The 12,369-nt window shown below is 49.0% G+C and overlaps 1 protein-coding gene across 3 annotated transcripts in view; it reads left to right on the forward strand.

Annotated features, from left to right (window-relative positions):
- DPY19L3 (dpy-19 like C-mannosyltransferase 3) overlaps nucleotides 1-12,369 on the forward strand; it is a 114,488-nt gene that overhangs the window by 68,415 nt on the left and 33,704 nt on the right. For all 3 annotated transcript variants that reach the window (XM_030202553.1, XM_030202555.1, XM_030202554.1), the window contains 2 exons: nucleotides 1,160-1,282; nucleotides 9,137-9,248. In XM_030202553.1, coding sequence (XP_030058413.1) covers nucleotides 1,160-1,282; nucleotides 9,137-9,248 — 235 coding nt within the window. The remainder of the gene's footprint in view (nucleotides 1-1,159; nucleotides 1,283-9,136; nucleotides 9,249-12,369) is intronic.

Consider the following 12,369-nt stretch of genomic DNA (forward strand, 5'->3'; position numbering starts at 1 on the left):
TACAGACGGCAAAGAGAAAAACTCCTGCCTCTAAAAAAAAAAAAACACAACTTGGAAACCACAAATGAAGAAAAAAAGAAATTTGTGTAAATAGCTCTGCATGAGGACCACACCTCTGAGGTAAACTAAGATTATTCCTGACCTTGGTTTTTTTTGTTTGTTTGTTTACAACTACAAACAGCCCAGAAACCTATACAATCTAATAACCTATATAGAGACTGAAAGAAACGGGCACCAATTCCAAGGGAGGGCCTCTGGATTGATCTCTTGACTAAAGGAAAGAAAATTATCAGGTAAAAGCTAGTTTTTCCTTCCATTATATCCCAGAGATCAATCCAGAGATTTGCAGAATGTAACAAAGCAGTCCTCAAGTAGGGCAGGACATAGTCATTCCTGCTGGAAAGACTGAGGCCCCAAAATCTGCATCCCTCCTGGCTAACATGTCCAAGTGATAATACTTCAGAAAGGAGTGTACAGTGGACCAGGTTGCAGATCTTAAGAAGTCATTGATAGCTGCCCAGCATTCAGAAGATTCTTGAAGCTTCTGGCAGGCCTAGCCAAGTATACATGTGTGCCTTCCTGCCTGCCCAACTCACATGGGACCCACAGTTGGAGAAAAAAAATCATAGAGAATTCAGTTCCTAGGGGTGGTGTGAGGGATGTGGTAATCTATGTTCTGCTGTCTTCGGTGAACACCTGCTACAGGTGAGTACCTTCGCTTTCTCCGAGGACAAGCAGGGCAGTAGATTACTACAGATGGGAATCCCTATCTACCAGGCTCACTTAAAACAACAAACAGTGGTCAATAAGGACTTGAAACAAGCAAGGCCAATCAGAACCAAAAACCCTAAACAACTAAAAATGTCCTTTTGTGAAGGTGCAGCTTGGAACAGGAATAAATGCGCCTAAGAGGGTGGAGTTGGATTCTAGACCCCAAACAAATTCTGCAGAACTGTCTGACCAAACTGGCTGTCACATAGGGTATTCTGCTCAAGGCAGTAATGTCTGAGTTTGGTACTGCATCTCTAAAGGGCCATCCCTGAGTAGTTAATGTGATGAAAAGAGTGAAAATGCCTTTTATTTTGCTTTTTATGAATTGGTAGATCCCTGATCATTGCATGGCAGTGAGGGTTTTTTTTTTTTTTGTCTTTTTCTTTAGTGGCTCAGCAAGCATTCCACCAGTGGATAAACAAGGTAGAGTTAGAATTGCACTGAAACCAGGAACTGCCTACAATTTAATGCATACTATTCTTTTTGGATGCTTGGCATTGAGTACAATGAGGTATGTAATTTCATTCCCACTCGTTTTCCTTTGTCTTTTTAAGTGCACAGCATTCATAAATTTGTCTAACTGGAGATCCTTTTTTTACAAGCTATTGGTCTTGAATCCTCCTCTGCTTGCATGACTCTCATTACAGCTGCTTTAGTCATTGGTAGCTCTAATGTACTAAATTTATAGTGTGAATCACTACTGAGTGTCTTTGGAGACTCAATTATTCTGCTGTCCTTATGATCGGCCCTTTATTATTTATCTCAAAAAAGATATAGTGGAATTAGAAAAGGTACAGAGAAGGGGATAAAGGGGATGGGCCAACTTCCCTATGAGAAAAGGCTGAAATGGCTAGGGCTCTTCAGATTGGAGAAAAGATGGCTCAGGGGAGATATGATAGAGGTCTATAAAATAATAAGTGGAGTGAAACAGGTAGATGTGAATCACTTGTTTACTCTTTCCAAAAATACTAGGGGGCAAGCAATGAAGCTACAAAGTAGTAAATTTAAAACGAATCTGAGAAAATATTTATTCACTCAATATGTAATTAAACTATGGAATTTGTTGCCAGAGAATGTGGTGAAAGCAGTTAGCTTAGTGGAGTTTAAAAAAGGTTTGGCTATTCTTCCTAAAAGAAAAGTCCATAAGCGATTATTAAAGTGGTCTTGGGAACATTCACTGCTTATTTCTAGGATAAGCAGCATAAAATGTATTGTACTGTTTTGGGATCTTGCCAAGTACTTGTGACCTGGAGTGGCCACTGTTGGAAATAGGATGCTGAGCTTGATGGACCTTCGGTCTGTCCCAATATGGCAACACTTATACTGGGTTTATGTAGGTTGCATATTGTGCATAACCTCTCCCCAGAAATTTTATCCAGCCAGGTGGAGCAGGGGAGTACTGCGCAGTATTATAAACTTTTCTGTTAAGTTAGCCAGGCGGTCAGTAAAATCAGTTGTGTGATGCATTCATTAAAAAGGTCTTGGGAAGAACACTGTATATATTAGGGAAAATAATTTTCAGCCACCTAAGAACATAAGTATTGCCATACTGAGACAGACCGAAGATCCATCAAGCCGGTATCCTGTTTCCAACAGTAGCCAATCCAGGTCACAAGTGCCTGGCAAGATCCCAGAACAGGAAAACAGATTTTATGCTGCTTATTCTAGAATTTGCAATAGATTTTCCCAAGTCCATCTTAATAATGACTTATGGACTTTTAGGAAATTGCATTTGTATCCCACATTTCTCTGAGGACAAGCAGGCTGCTTGTTCTCACGACTGGGTGACGTCCGCGGCAGCCCCCACCAACCGGAAAAAGCTTCGCGGGACGGTCGGCACGCAGGGCACGCCCACCGCGCATGCGCGGCCGTCTTCCCGCCCGTGCGCGACCGCTCCCGCCAGTTCCTTTTTTTCTGCGTCTGGAGAGAGTCGTGCCTTCGCCGCTCTCTCTGTTTCAGCCGCCGGAAAGCCGTTCGCGTTTACGCGATTCGTCTATTTTTATTATCAGTTTATTAGTTTATTTAACCGCGTGCTCCGGTTTTTCTTTTTTCAAAAAAAACCAAAAAACGTGAGGAGCACGCGCTCCTTTTTCCCTCGTTTCTAGCGGGGGCGCACCGCGCTGCGGCCTAGTGGCCGCAAGGTCGATTTTCTTTTTCGAGGTGTGATTTCCGCCACCATCGACGACTTTAACTTCGCCGACGCGATTTTTCCGTCGATGTCCTCGAAGGTCCCGAGTGGATTTAAAAAGTGTGGTCGGTGCGGCCGGCCAATCTCGCAGACCGACACCCACGCTTGGTGCCTCCAGTGCCTCGGGCCGGAGCACAATATCAAGTCGTGTTCTCTGTGTCTCGGTCTCCGGAAACGGACTCAGGTTGCGAGGCAAGTTCTACGGGACCGTCTTTTTGGAACTTGCGCCGGCCCCTCGACGTCGACCTCGACGGCATCAGTACCGACGCCCGGTCCTTCGGTACCGGTATCGATGCCAGAGAAATCGGCACCGATGGCATCGACCCCAGGAGAACAGGTCCCGTCGGCCCGCCGGTCCTCCGGTGAGGGTAGAGGTGAGAGGCCGCGTGGGCAGTCGGCCCCGGTCACTCCCTCGGCCCGTGGCCCACGGGACCGAACCCTGTCTGACCCGGTTCCTCGATACCGAGGGGGATCGTCCTCCTCCTCCTCCATACCACCCGGCACCGGTGACGGGCATCGCAAGAAGACTAAGAAGCACCGTCACCGGTCGCCCTCGATGCATCCGGACATCGGAGAGGAGTCGACGCCGAAGCGTCCGCATCAGGAGGAGAGGTCCCCGTCGGTTGTGGAGGTACCGACGCAGCAGGGTCCCGGCACTTCGGTGCCGTCTCCTGGCTCCCACCAGATTCTGGCACCGACACCTCTACCGGCCCCACCGCCTTTCCCGGCAGCGGGCCTGGACGAGTGCCTCAGAGCCATCCTTCCAGGGATCCTGGAAGGGCTGATGCGCCAGGCTGTGCCAAGCACCCCCGGCGCCGATGACTATGGCGCCGGCGAGCTCTAGCCCGGTGCCGAGGCTGTCGACACCGCCGCCGCTTGCGGCGCCGGTCTCGACCGCCACGCAGGTGGAGTCCCCGTTGACGTCGATGGAGGGAGCTTCGTCCCCGCCGGCGCGGGAGTCCACCGCTCGACGACACCGAGGCCTCGGTGCCTCGACGTCGAGCCGGGCCCGGTTCAGGACACAGCTACATGAGCTTATGTCCGATACCGAGGAAGAGGCCTCGTGGGGGGAAGAGGAGGACCCTAGATATTTCTCCTCAGAGGAGTCTACGGGCCTTCCCTCGGACCCCACGCCTTCACCGGAGAGGAAACTCTCGCCTCCTGAGAGTCTCTCCTTTGCCTCCTTTGTGCGGGATATGTCTATTTGCATTCCCTTCCCCGTGGTCTCTGTGGATGAGCCGAGGGCTGAGATGCTCGAGGTCCTCGACTATCCATCACCACCTAGAGAGTCCTCCACGGTACCGCTGCACAATGTCCTCAAGGAGACACTGCTTCGGAACTGGATGCGACCATTAACTAATCCCACCATTCCCAAGAAAGCAGAGTCCCAGTACAGGATCCACTCTGACCCAGAGTTAATGCGGCCACAATTGCCCCATGACTCGGCGGTCGTGGATTCTGCTCTCAAGAGGGCACGGAGTTCGAGGGATACCGCCTCGGCGCCCCCGGGGCGGGAGTCTCGCACTCTGGACTCGTTTGGGAGGAAGGCCTACCAATCCTCCATGCTCGTGACCCGCATCCAGTCATACCAGCTCTATACGAGCATTCACATGCGGAACAATGTGAAGCAACTGGCGGACCTGGTCGATAAGCTCCCGCCGGAGCAGTCCAGGCCTTATCAGGAGGTGGTCAGGCAGCTGAAGGCGTGCAGAAAGTTCCTGTCCAGGGGTATCTATGACACCTGTGACGTGGCATCTCGTGCTGCGGCCCAAGGTATAGTGATGCGCAGGCTCTCATGGCTGCGTGCCTCTGACCTGGACAACCGCACCCAGCAGAGACTGGCCGACGTCCCTTGCCGGGGGGATAACATTTTTAGCGAGAAGGTCGAGCAGCTGGTGGACCAACTGCATCAGCGGGAAACCGCCCTCGACAAGCTCTCCCACCGGGCGCCTTCAGCATCCACCTCAGCAGGTGGACGTTTTTCCCGGGCCCGGCAGGCTGCACCCTATTCTTTTGCAAAGCGTAGGTACAACCAGCCGGCCCGAAGGCCTCGTCAGGCACAGGGACAGCCCCAGCGCGCTCGTTCTCATCAACAGCGTGCGCCTAAGCAGCCCCCTGCGCCTCCACAGCAAAAGCCAGGGACGGGCTTTTGACTGGATCCACGGGAACATAGCCGCCCTCAAAGTGTCCGTACCGGACGATCTGCCGGTCGGGGGGAGGTTAAAATTTTTTCACCAAAGGTGGCCTCTCATAACCTCCGACCAGTGGGTTCTCCAAATAGTGCGGTGCGGATACGCCCTGAATTTGGCCTCCCTGCCACCAAATTGTCCTCCGGGAGCCCAATCCTTCAGCTCCCATCACAAGCAGGTACTTGCAGAGGAACTCTCCGCCCTTCTCAGCGCCAATGCGGTCGAGCCCGTACCACCCGGGCAGGAAGGGCAGGGATTCTATTCCAGGTACTTCCTTGTGGAAAAGAAAACAGGGGGGATGCGTCCCATCCTAAACCTGAGAGGCCTGAACAAATTCCTGGTCAAAGAAAAGTTCAGGATGCTTTCCTTGGGCACCCTTCTGCCAATGATTCAGAAAAACGATTGGCTATGTTCCCTGGATTTAAAGGATGCATATACTCACATCCCGATACTGCCAGCTCACAGACAGTATCTCAGATTCCGCCTGGGCACCCGGCACTTTCAGTATTGTGTGCTGCCCTTTGGGCTCGCCTCTGCCCCATGAGTGTTTACAAAGTGCCTCGTGGTGGTGGCGGCATATCTACGCAGGCTGGGAGTGCACGTGTTCCCATATCTCGACGATTGGCTGGTCAAGAACACCTCGGAGGCAGGAGCCCTCCGGTCCATGCAGTGCACTATTCAACTCCTGGAGCTGCTGGGGTTTGTGATAAATTACCCAAAGTCCCATCTCCAGCCAACCCAGTCTCTGGAATTCATAGGAGCTCTGCTGAATACCCAGACGGCTCAGGCCTTCCTTCCCGAAGCGAGGGCCAACAACCTCCTGTCCCTGGCTTCACAGACCAGAGCGTCTCAGCAGATCACAGCTCGGCAGATGTTGAGACTTCTGGGTCATATGGCCTCCACAGTTCATGTGACTCCCATGGCTCGTCTTCACATGAGATCTGCTCAATGGACCCTAGCTTCCCAGTGGTTTCAGGCCACCGGGAATCTAGAAGATGTCATCCGCCTCTCCACCAGTTGCCGCGCTTCGCTGCACTGGTGGACCATTCGGAACAATTTGTCACTGGGACGTCCATTTCAAATTCCACAGCCCACGAAAGTGCTGACGACGGATGCATCTCGCCTGGGTTGGGGAGCTCATGTCGATGGGCTTCACACCCAGGGTCTGTGGTCCCTCCAGGAAAAGGATCTGCAGATCAACCTCCTGGAGCTCCGAGCGATCTGGAACGCACTGAAGGCTTTCAGAGATCGGCTGTCCTGCCAAATTATCCAAATTCGGACAGACAATCAGGTTGCAATGTATTACGTCAACAAGCAGGGGGGCACCGGATCTCGCCCCCTGTGTCAGGAAGCCGTCGGGCTGTGGCGCTGGGCGTGCCAGTTTGGCATGTTCCTCCAAGCCACATACCTGGCAGGCGTAAACAACAGTCTGGCCGACAGACTGAGCAGAGTCATGCAACCGCACGAGTGGTCGCTACATTCCAGAGTGGCACGCAAGATCTTCCGAGAGTGGGGCACCCCCTCGGTGGACCTTTTCGCCTCTCAGACCAACCACAAGCTGCCTCTGTTCTGTTCCAGACTTCAGACACACGGCAGGCTAGCGTCGGATGCCTTTCTCCTCCATTGGGGGACCGGCCTCCTGTATGCTTATCCTCCCATACCTTTGGTGGGGAAGACCTTACTGAAGCTCAAGCACGACCGCGGCACCATGATTCTGATAGCGCCCTTTTGGCCCCGTCAGATCTGGTTCCCTCTTCTTCTGGAGTTGTCCTCAGAAGAACCGTGGAGATTGGAGTGTTTTCCGACTCTCATCTCGCAGAACGACGGAGCGTTACTGCACCCCAACCTTCAGTCTCTGGCTCTCACGGCCTGGATGTTGAGGGCGTAGACTTCGCTGCGTTGGGTCTGTCGGAGGGTGTCTCCCGGGTCCTGCTTGCCTCTAGGAAGGATTCCACTAAAAAGAGTTACTTTTTCAAGTGGAGGAGGTTTGTCGTTTGGTGTGAGAGCAGGGCCCTAGAACCTCGGTCTTGCCCTGCACAGAACCTGCTTGAATACCTTCTGCACTTATCAGAGTCTGGCCTCAAGACCAACTCAGTAAGGAATCACCTTAGTGCGATTAGTGCTTACCATTATCGTGTGGAAGGTAAAGCCATCTCTGGAGAGCCTTTAGTCGTTCGATTCATGAGAGGCTTGCTTTTGTCAAAGCCCCCTATCAAGCCTCCTACAGTGTCATGGGATCTCAACGTCGTCCTCACCCAGCTGATGAAACCTCCTTTTGAGCCACTGAATACCTGCCATCTGAAGTACTTGACCTGGAAGGTCATTTTCTTGGTGGCAGTTACTTCAGCTCGTAGGGTCAGTGAGCTTCAAGCCCTAGTAGCTCATGCTCCATATACCAAATTTCATCACAACAGAGTAGTGCTCCGCACCCACCCAAAGTTCCTGCCGAAGGTGGTGTCGGAGTTCCATCTTAACCAGTCAATTGTCTTGCCAACATTCTTCCCCAGGCCGCATACCCGCCCTGCTGAACGTCAGTTGCACACATTGGACTGCAAGAGAGCATTGGCCTTCTACTTGGAGCGGACACAGCCCCACAGACAGTCCGCCCAATTGTTTGTTTCTTTTGACCCTAACAGGCTAGGGGTCGCTGTCGGGAAACGCACCATCTCCAATTGGCTAGCAGATTGCATTTCCTTCACTTACGCCCAGGCTGGGCTGGCTCTTGAGGGTCATGTCACGGCTCATAGTGTTAGAGCCATGGCAGCGTCAGTGGCCCACTTGAAGTCAGCCACTATTGAAGAGATTTGCAAGGCTGCGACGTGGTCATCTGTCCACACATTCACATCACATTACTGCCTCCAGCAGGATACCCGACGCGACAGTCGGTTCGGGCAGTCGGTGCTGCAGAATCTGTTTGGGGTGTAAATCCAACTCCACCCTCCAGAACCCGAATTTATTCTGGTCAGGCTGCACTCTCAGTTAGTTGTTCTTCGTAGGTCAATTTCTGTTGTACCCTCGCCGTTGCGAGGTTCAATTGACCTGGGTTCTTGTTTTGAGTGAGCCTGAGAGCTAGGGATACCCCAGTCGTGAGAACAAGCAGCCTGCTTGTCCTCGGAGAAAGTGAATGATACATACCTGTAGCAGGTGTTCTCCGAGGACAGCAGGCTGGTTGTTCTCACCTACCCTCCCTCCTCCCCTTTGGAGTTGCGGTTTCATCTTTTTGCTAGTCATTCAACTGGCGGGAGCGGTCGCGCACGGGCGGGAAGACGGCCGCGCATGCGCGGTGGGCGTGCCCTGCGTGCCGACCGTCCCGCAAAGCTTTTTCCGGTTGGTGGGGGCTGCCGCGGACGTCACCCAGTCGTGAGAACAATCAGCCTGCTGTCCTCGGAGAACACCTGCTACAGGTATGTATCATTCACTTTTCCCACCTATTTGCAGGCTCAATGTGGCTTACATAGTTTTGTTAGTATTGTCATTCCAGGATATCAGGTACAGTTAATATTGTGCAGAGATTAATTAGTCACCTCATGGTGACTTATTGAGGTAATGTGTGAAAGTTCATACTTTCACAGTACAGCCCACACTCTTCTCTTAGTATTGCTAGTTTGCTGTCTTTCAAAGATGTGGAAATGTACTATTTAGAGTCCATTATTTACTGATTTCTTGAGTATTGGGTTGGTCGATTTACTCAGTTAAAATGACCTGACTAAAAACTGCTGCTCTCAGATGTGACCAAAAGCACATTCAGAGAGCATGCAAACATTTGATTTCCAAATATATGCGTGCTATTTTGCCCCCTACTCCCATCCACCTGCCACTCAAATAGCAGATACATACTTACAACTTGGTCATTTTCAGAGGGAAACACGGCCGGTTAAGTGCCTGGGCTTACATAGCTGCAGGCTTTTGAACATTGTCCCCTCGGTATTTGTTGCTTATAATAATCTGTAGTCTAGGTCAGTAATTTAATAAATCTCTGTTCACACAGAATGAAATATCTTTGGACGTCACATATGTGTGTCTTTGCATCTTTTGGACTGTGCAGTGTAGATGTGTGGGAGTTAATTCTGAAAGCTGTTCATCTGTACACACCACAAAGAGTAAGTACTTTTCTTGGAAATTATTCCATTTGAAATTGTTGAAGTTCACCATAAACTGAATTATAATTATGGTTTGTGGCTTACAGTGTGAACCAAAAGACAAACAGGAAAGGTGAGGCACGTCTAAACAGTCATAATAACAACAAAAAAAATAAGCCACCTGAAACAATTAAAATGTCTTAAATGTGAGTATAATGTAAAGGAGGAAAAAGACAATTGTCCACTCCACTAAGTGCCAGCATTGATGTGGCAGCTATTTCTTATCATTTAGTCAAAAAACCTCAATTAACTGTGCTCAATACATCTGTGTCAATATTTATTCAGTGTAGGAAATGTGTAATAGTGCATGTAACTTACAGTATTCTGTAGGTTTTGCACGTACCTTGCAGCACCTCCCAGGTTCCACACCTGTGAGCACTCCCTTGCATACACATTAGAAAATGACATGGGGATGTGTGGTAAAACCGTGATAACGGTAAAAATATAGATGAAATTACTGCAGGTACGGAAGAAAAATCTGCTACTGCCCCGCAGGAACTATTAATTCATTGTTCCCACGGTAAAGCAAAGCCCCCAGCATTTACCACGGATTATCACGATCACTTATTTTCTTTCCTAGAGGACACGTTTTTATGAGTTGCTGGCAGTCCATGTTTATCCCTGGACATACTGTGCTTCACATCGCTATTGGACAGGGCACGCTCACATCTGGTTCATGTAGTACATGGGCCAATGGAATTTGTTTGCTGCATTCTCATGGTTTTTATTGACTCCTCCTTCTCTCTCTCTCTCTCTCTCTCTCTCTCTCTCTCTCTCTTTTAAAAAATTCTTCTCCTCCTCCCCCTCTCACTTCAGAGGAAGAGCAGCCGGGAGCTGGGGGAAGCAATGTTCTTCTCCTTCCCCTTCAGGCAAGAAGAGCAGCCTGAACAGGCTGTGAGAACAGTGAGGAATGGCCAGCTCCTGAGGCGGCTTCTAGGCCTCTCTGTTGTTTCTCACTCTCTAAAAGCCAGATGGTAGTGCAGTTGTGTCTGTGCAGGGCTGCTGGAGCAGTGAGAAGTTGAACCTTGCAATTATGCCACTTAGTGCACCCTTAAAGAATAGCGCTCAGTTCCTTTTCTGCCATGTAAGTGCTGGTTTTACATTTTTTGCACACAAAATGACATGTAACTAAGCACCCTGTTATGAAATTGCCCTTCACATGTGTGCTCATGTATTTTATAAAATGCACTTATACATCACAACTCTGCGCTTTCAAAATGTTCCTTCAGAACACCTGTGTACAGCATGTTTATAAATGTGTGTTCTTGTCACTGTGTGCTGACACGCAGGTATACCACTGTGCAGTTTTAAAGCTTTTTCTGTAGGTAAAACAGGTTTTATACATTTAAATCCTTTATGAAATTATTCCATATATATATATACACACACAGAGTAGAATCTTGTTGGCTAGAACAATTTTAAAAAGGCACATCTTATGCTTGGTCACCGCATTTCTAAAAAGATATAGTAGAATTAGTAAACATACAGAGAAGGGCAATCAAACATATAAACGGTGAGTGACCGTACTCACTCGCAAATGCGCATTAGAGACTTCCCTGTCTGTCCCGCCCCCGCGTCAATACGTGATGACGGGGGGCAGGACAGAGAGGGAAACTGCGCGAAGGGGAGGGAACCGCCGAGGTCGCCACCGCTACCCCCCCCACCCCCCCCGGAGTCGCCGCTGCCGCCACCCCTCCACCCGGCCGTCTCTTCGCTATTCAGCTTACATCTCCGCAGCAGGCAGATCAGCTGAGCTGCCATTGGCCTTCCTTCCCTGCCTGTGTCCCGCCCTCATTGACGTTACATCACACGAGGGCGGGACACAGGCAGAGAAGGAAGGCAGCGAACTTGGGGGGAGGGGGGCGGCGACCCACCAGCCTGTTTTAATGGGCTCAACGGCTAGTGAAAATAATAAAGGAGATGGGACGATTTCCCTATGAGGAAAGACTAAAGCTGCTAGGGCTCTTCAGCTTGGAGAAGAGACGACTGAGGGGAGATATGATAGAGGCCTATAAAACACTGAGTGGAGTGGAACGGGTAGACATGAATAGCTTGTTCACACTTCCCAAAAATGCTAGGATTAGGAGGCACAAAATGAATCTTCTAAGTAATAAATTGAAAACAAAGTGGAGAATGTGTTATTAAACTCTAGAATTAAACCAGAGAATGTGGTAAAAGCAGTTAGCAAGGTTTAAAAAAGGTTTGGATAATTTCCTAAAAGAAAATTATTATTAAACCATTATTAAGATGGACTTGGGAAAATCCACCACTTATTTCTAGGATAAGCAGCATAAAATCTGTTTTACTGTTCAGGGATCTTGCCAGGTACTTGTGACCTGGATTGGCCACTGTTGGAAACAGGATACTGGGCTTGATGACCTTCGGTCTGTCCCAGTATGGCAACGCTTATGTTCTTATTTAGCTTCTCACAACTTTAGGAGGAGCTAGTGCTCCATTTGCAAGACAGACCTCCAAATTAGGGTAAAGTTACTCCAAGTCTGCACAAGGTTTTTTTCACCTTAGCTTTGGCATTATTTTGTCACCTGAGGTTAAAGAAGTGAAAGCTTCAAGCAAAAGATTCCCAGTTTCTTAATGTGCAAGCAAACTAAACTGCAAAGTTTTATTTTGGGTTTGTTTTTATTGTTGTTGTGTTTTGGTTTGGTTGTTTTTGTGTTTTGTTTTTTATTTTGGTTGTTTGATTTTTTTTTTTTTTTTTTGGGGGGGGGGGGGGGGGTTGCCTAAAATTTTAATTTGATCTTGACTCTTTGTTTTCCTTTTATCCCTTATTTTTTCACATAAATTCACTAGATGGCAGTATATAGCAAAAGGTACTTTTGAAAAACAGTACGTGCAAGCACAGTATTTTACATCCATTATTGCAAAATATAAGGAAAACTTTTGGCATTAAAATATAAAAATTACAAAACTCCCCAAAAAAGGTAAAGCAGCATAATCACCGATATAAAAAAAAAGATAGTACAATGAACACTTTTCCTGAGCATACCTTCACCGATGGATAGGTTGGATTTCTGTGGGTAAAATGCTTTCTTGATCAACAAGCAGGACTGAAGGGAAATCATTT

This window comes from Microcaecilia unicolor, chromosome 5, assembly GCF_901765095.1.
Source record: "Microcaecilia unicolor chromosome 5, aMicUni1.1, whole genome shotgun sequence".
NCBI classification, from domain to species: domain Eukaryota; kingdom Metazoa; phylum Chordata; class Amphibia; order Gymnophiona; family Siphonopidae; genus Microcaecilia; species Microcaecilia unicolor.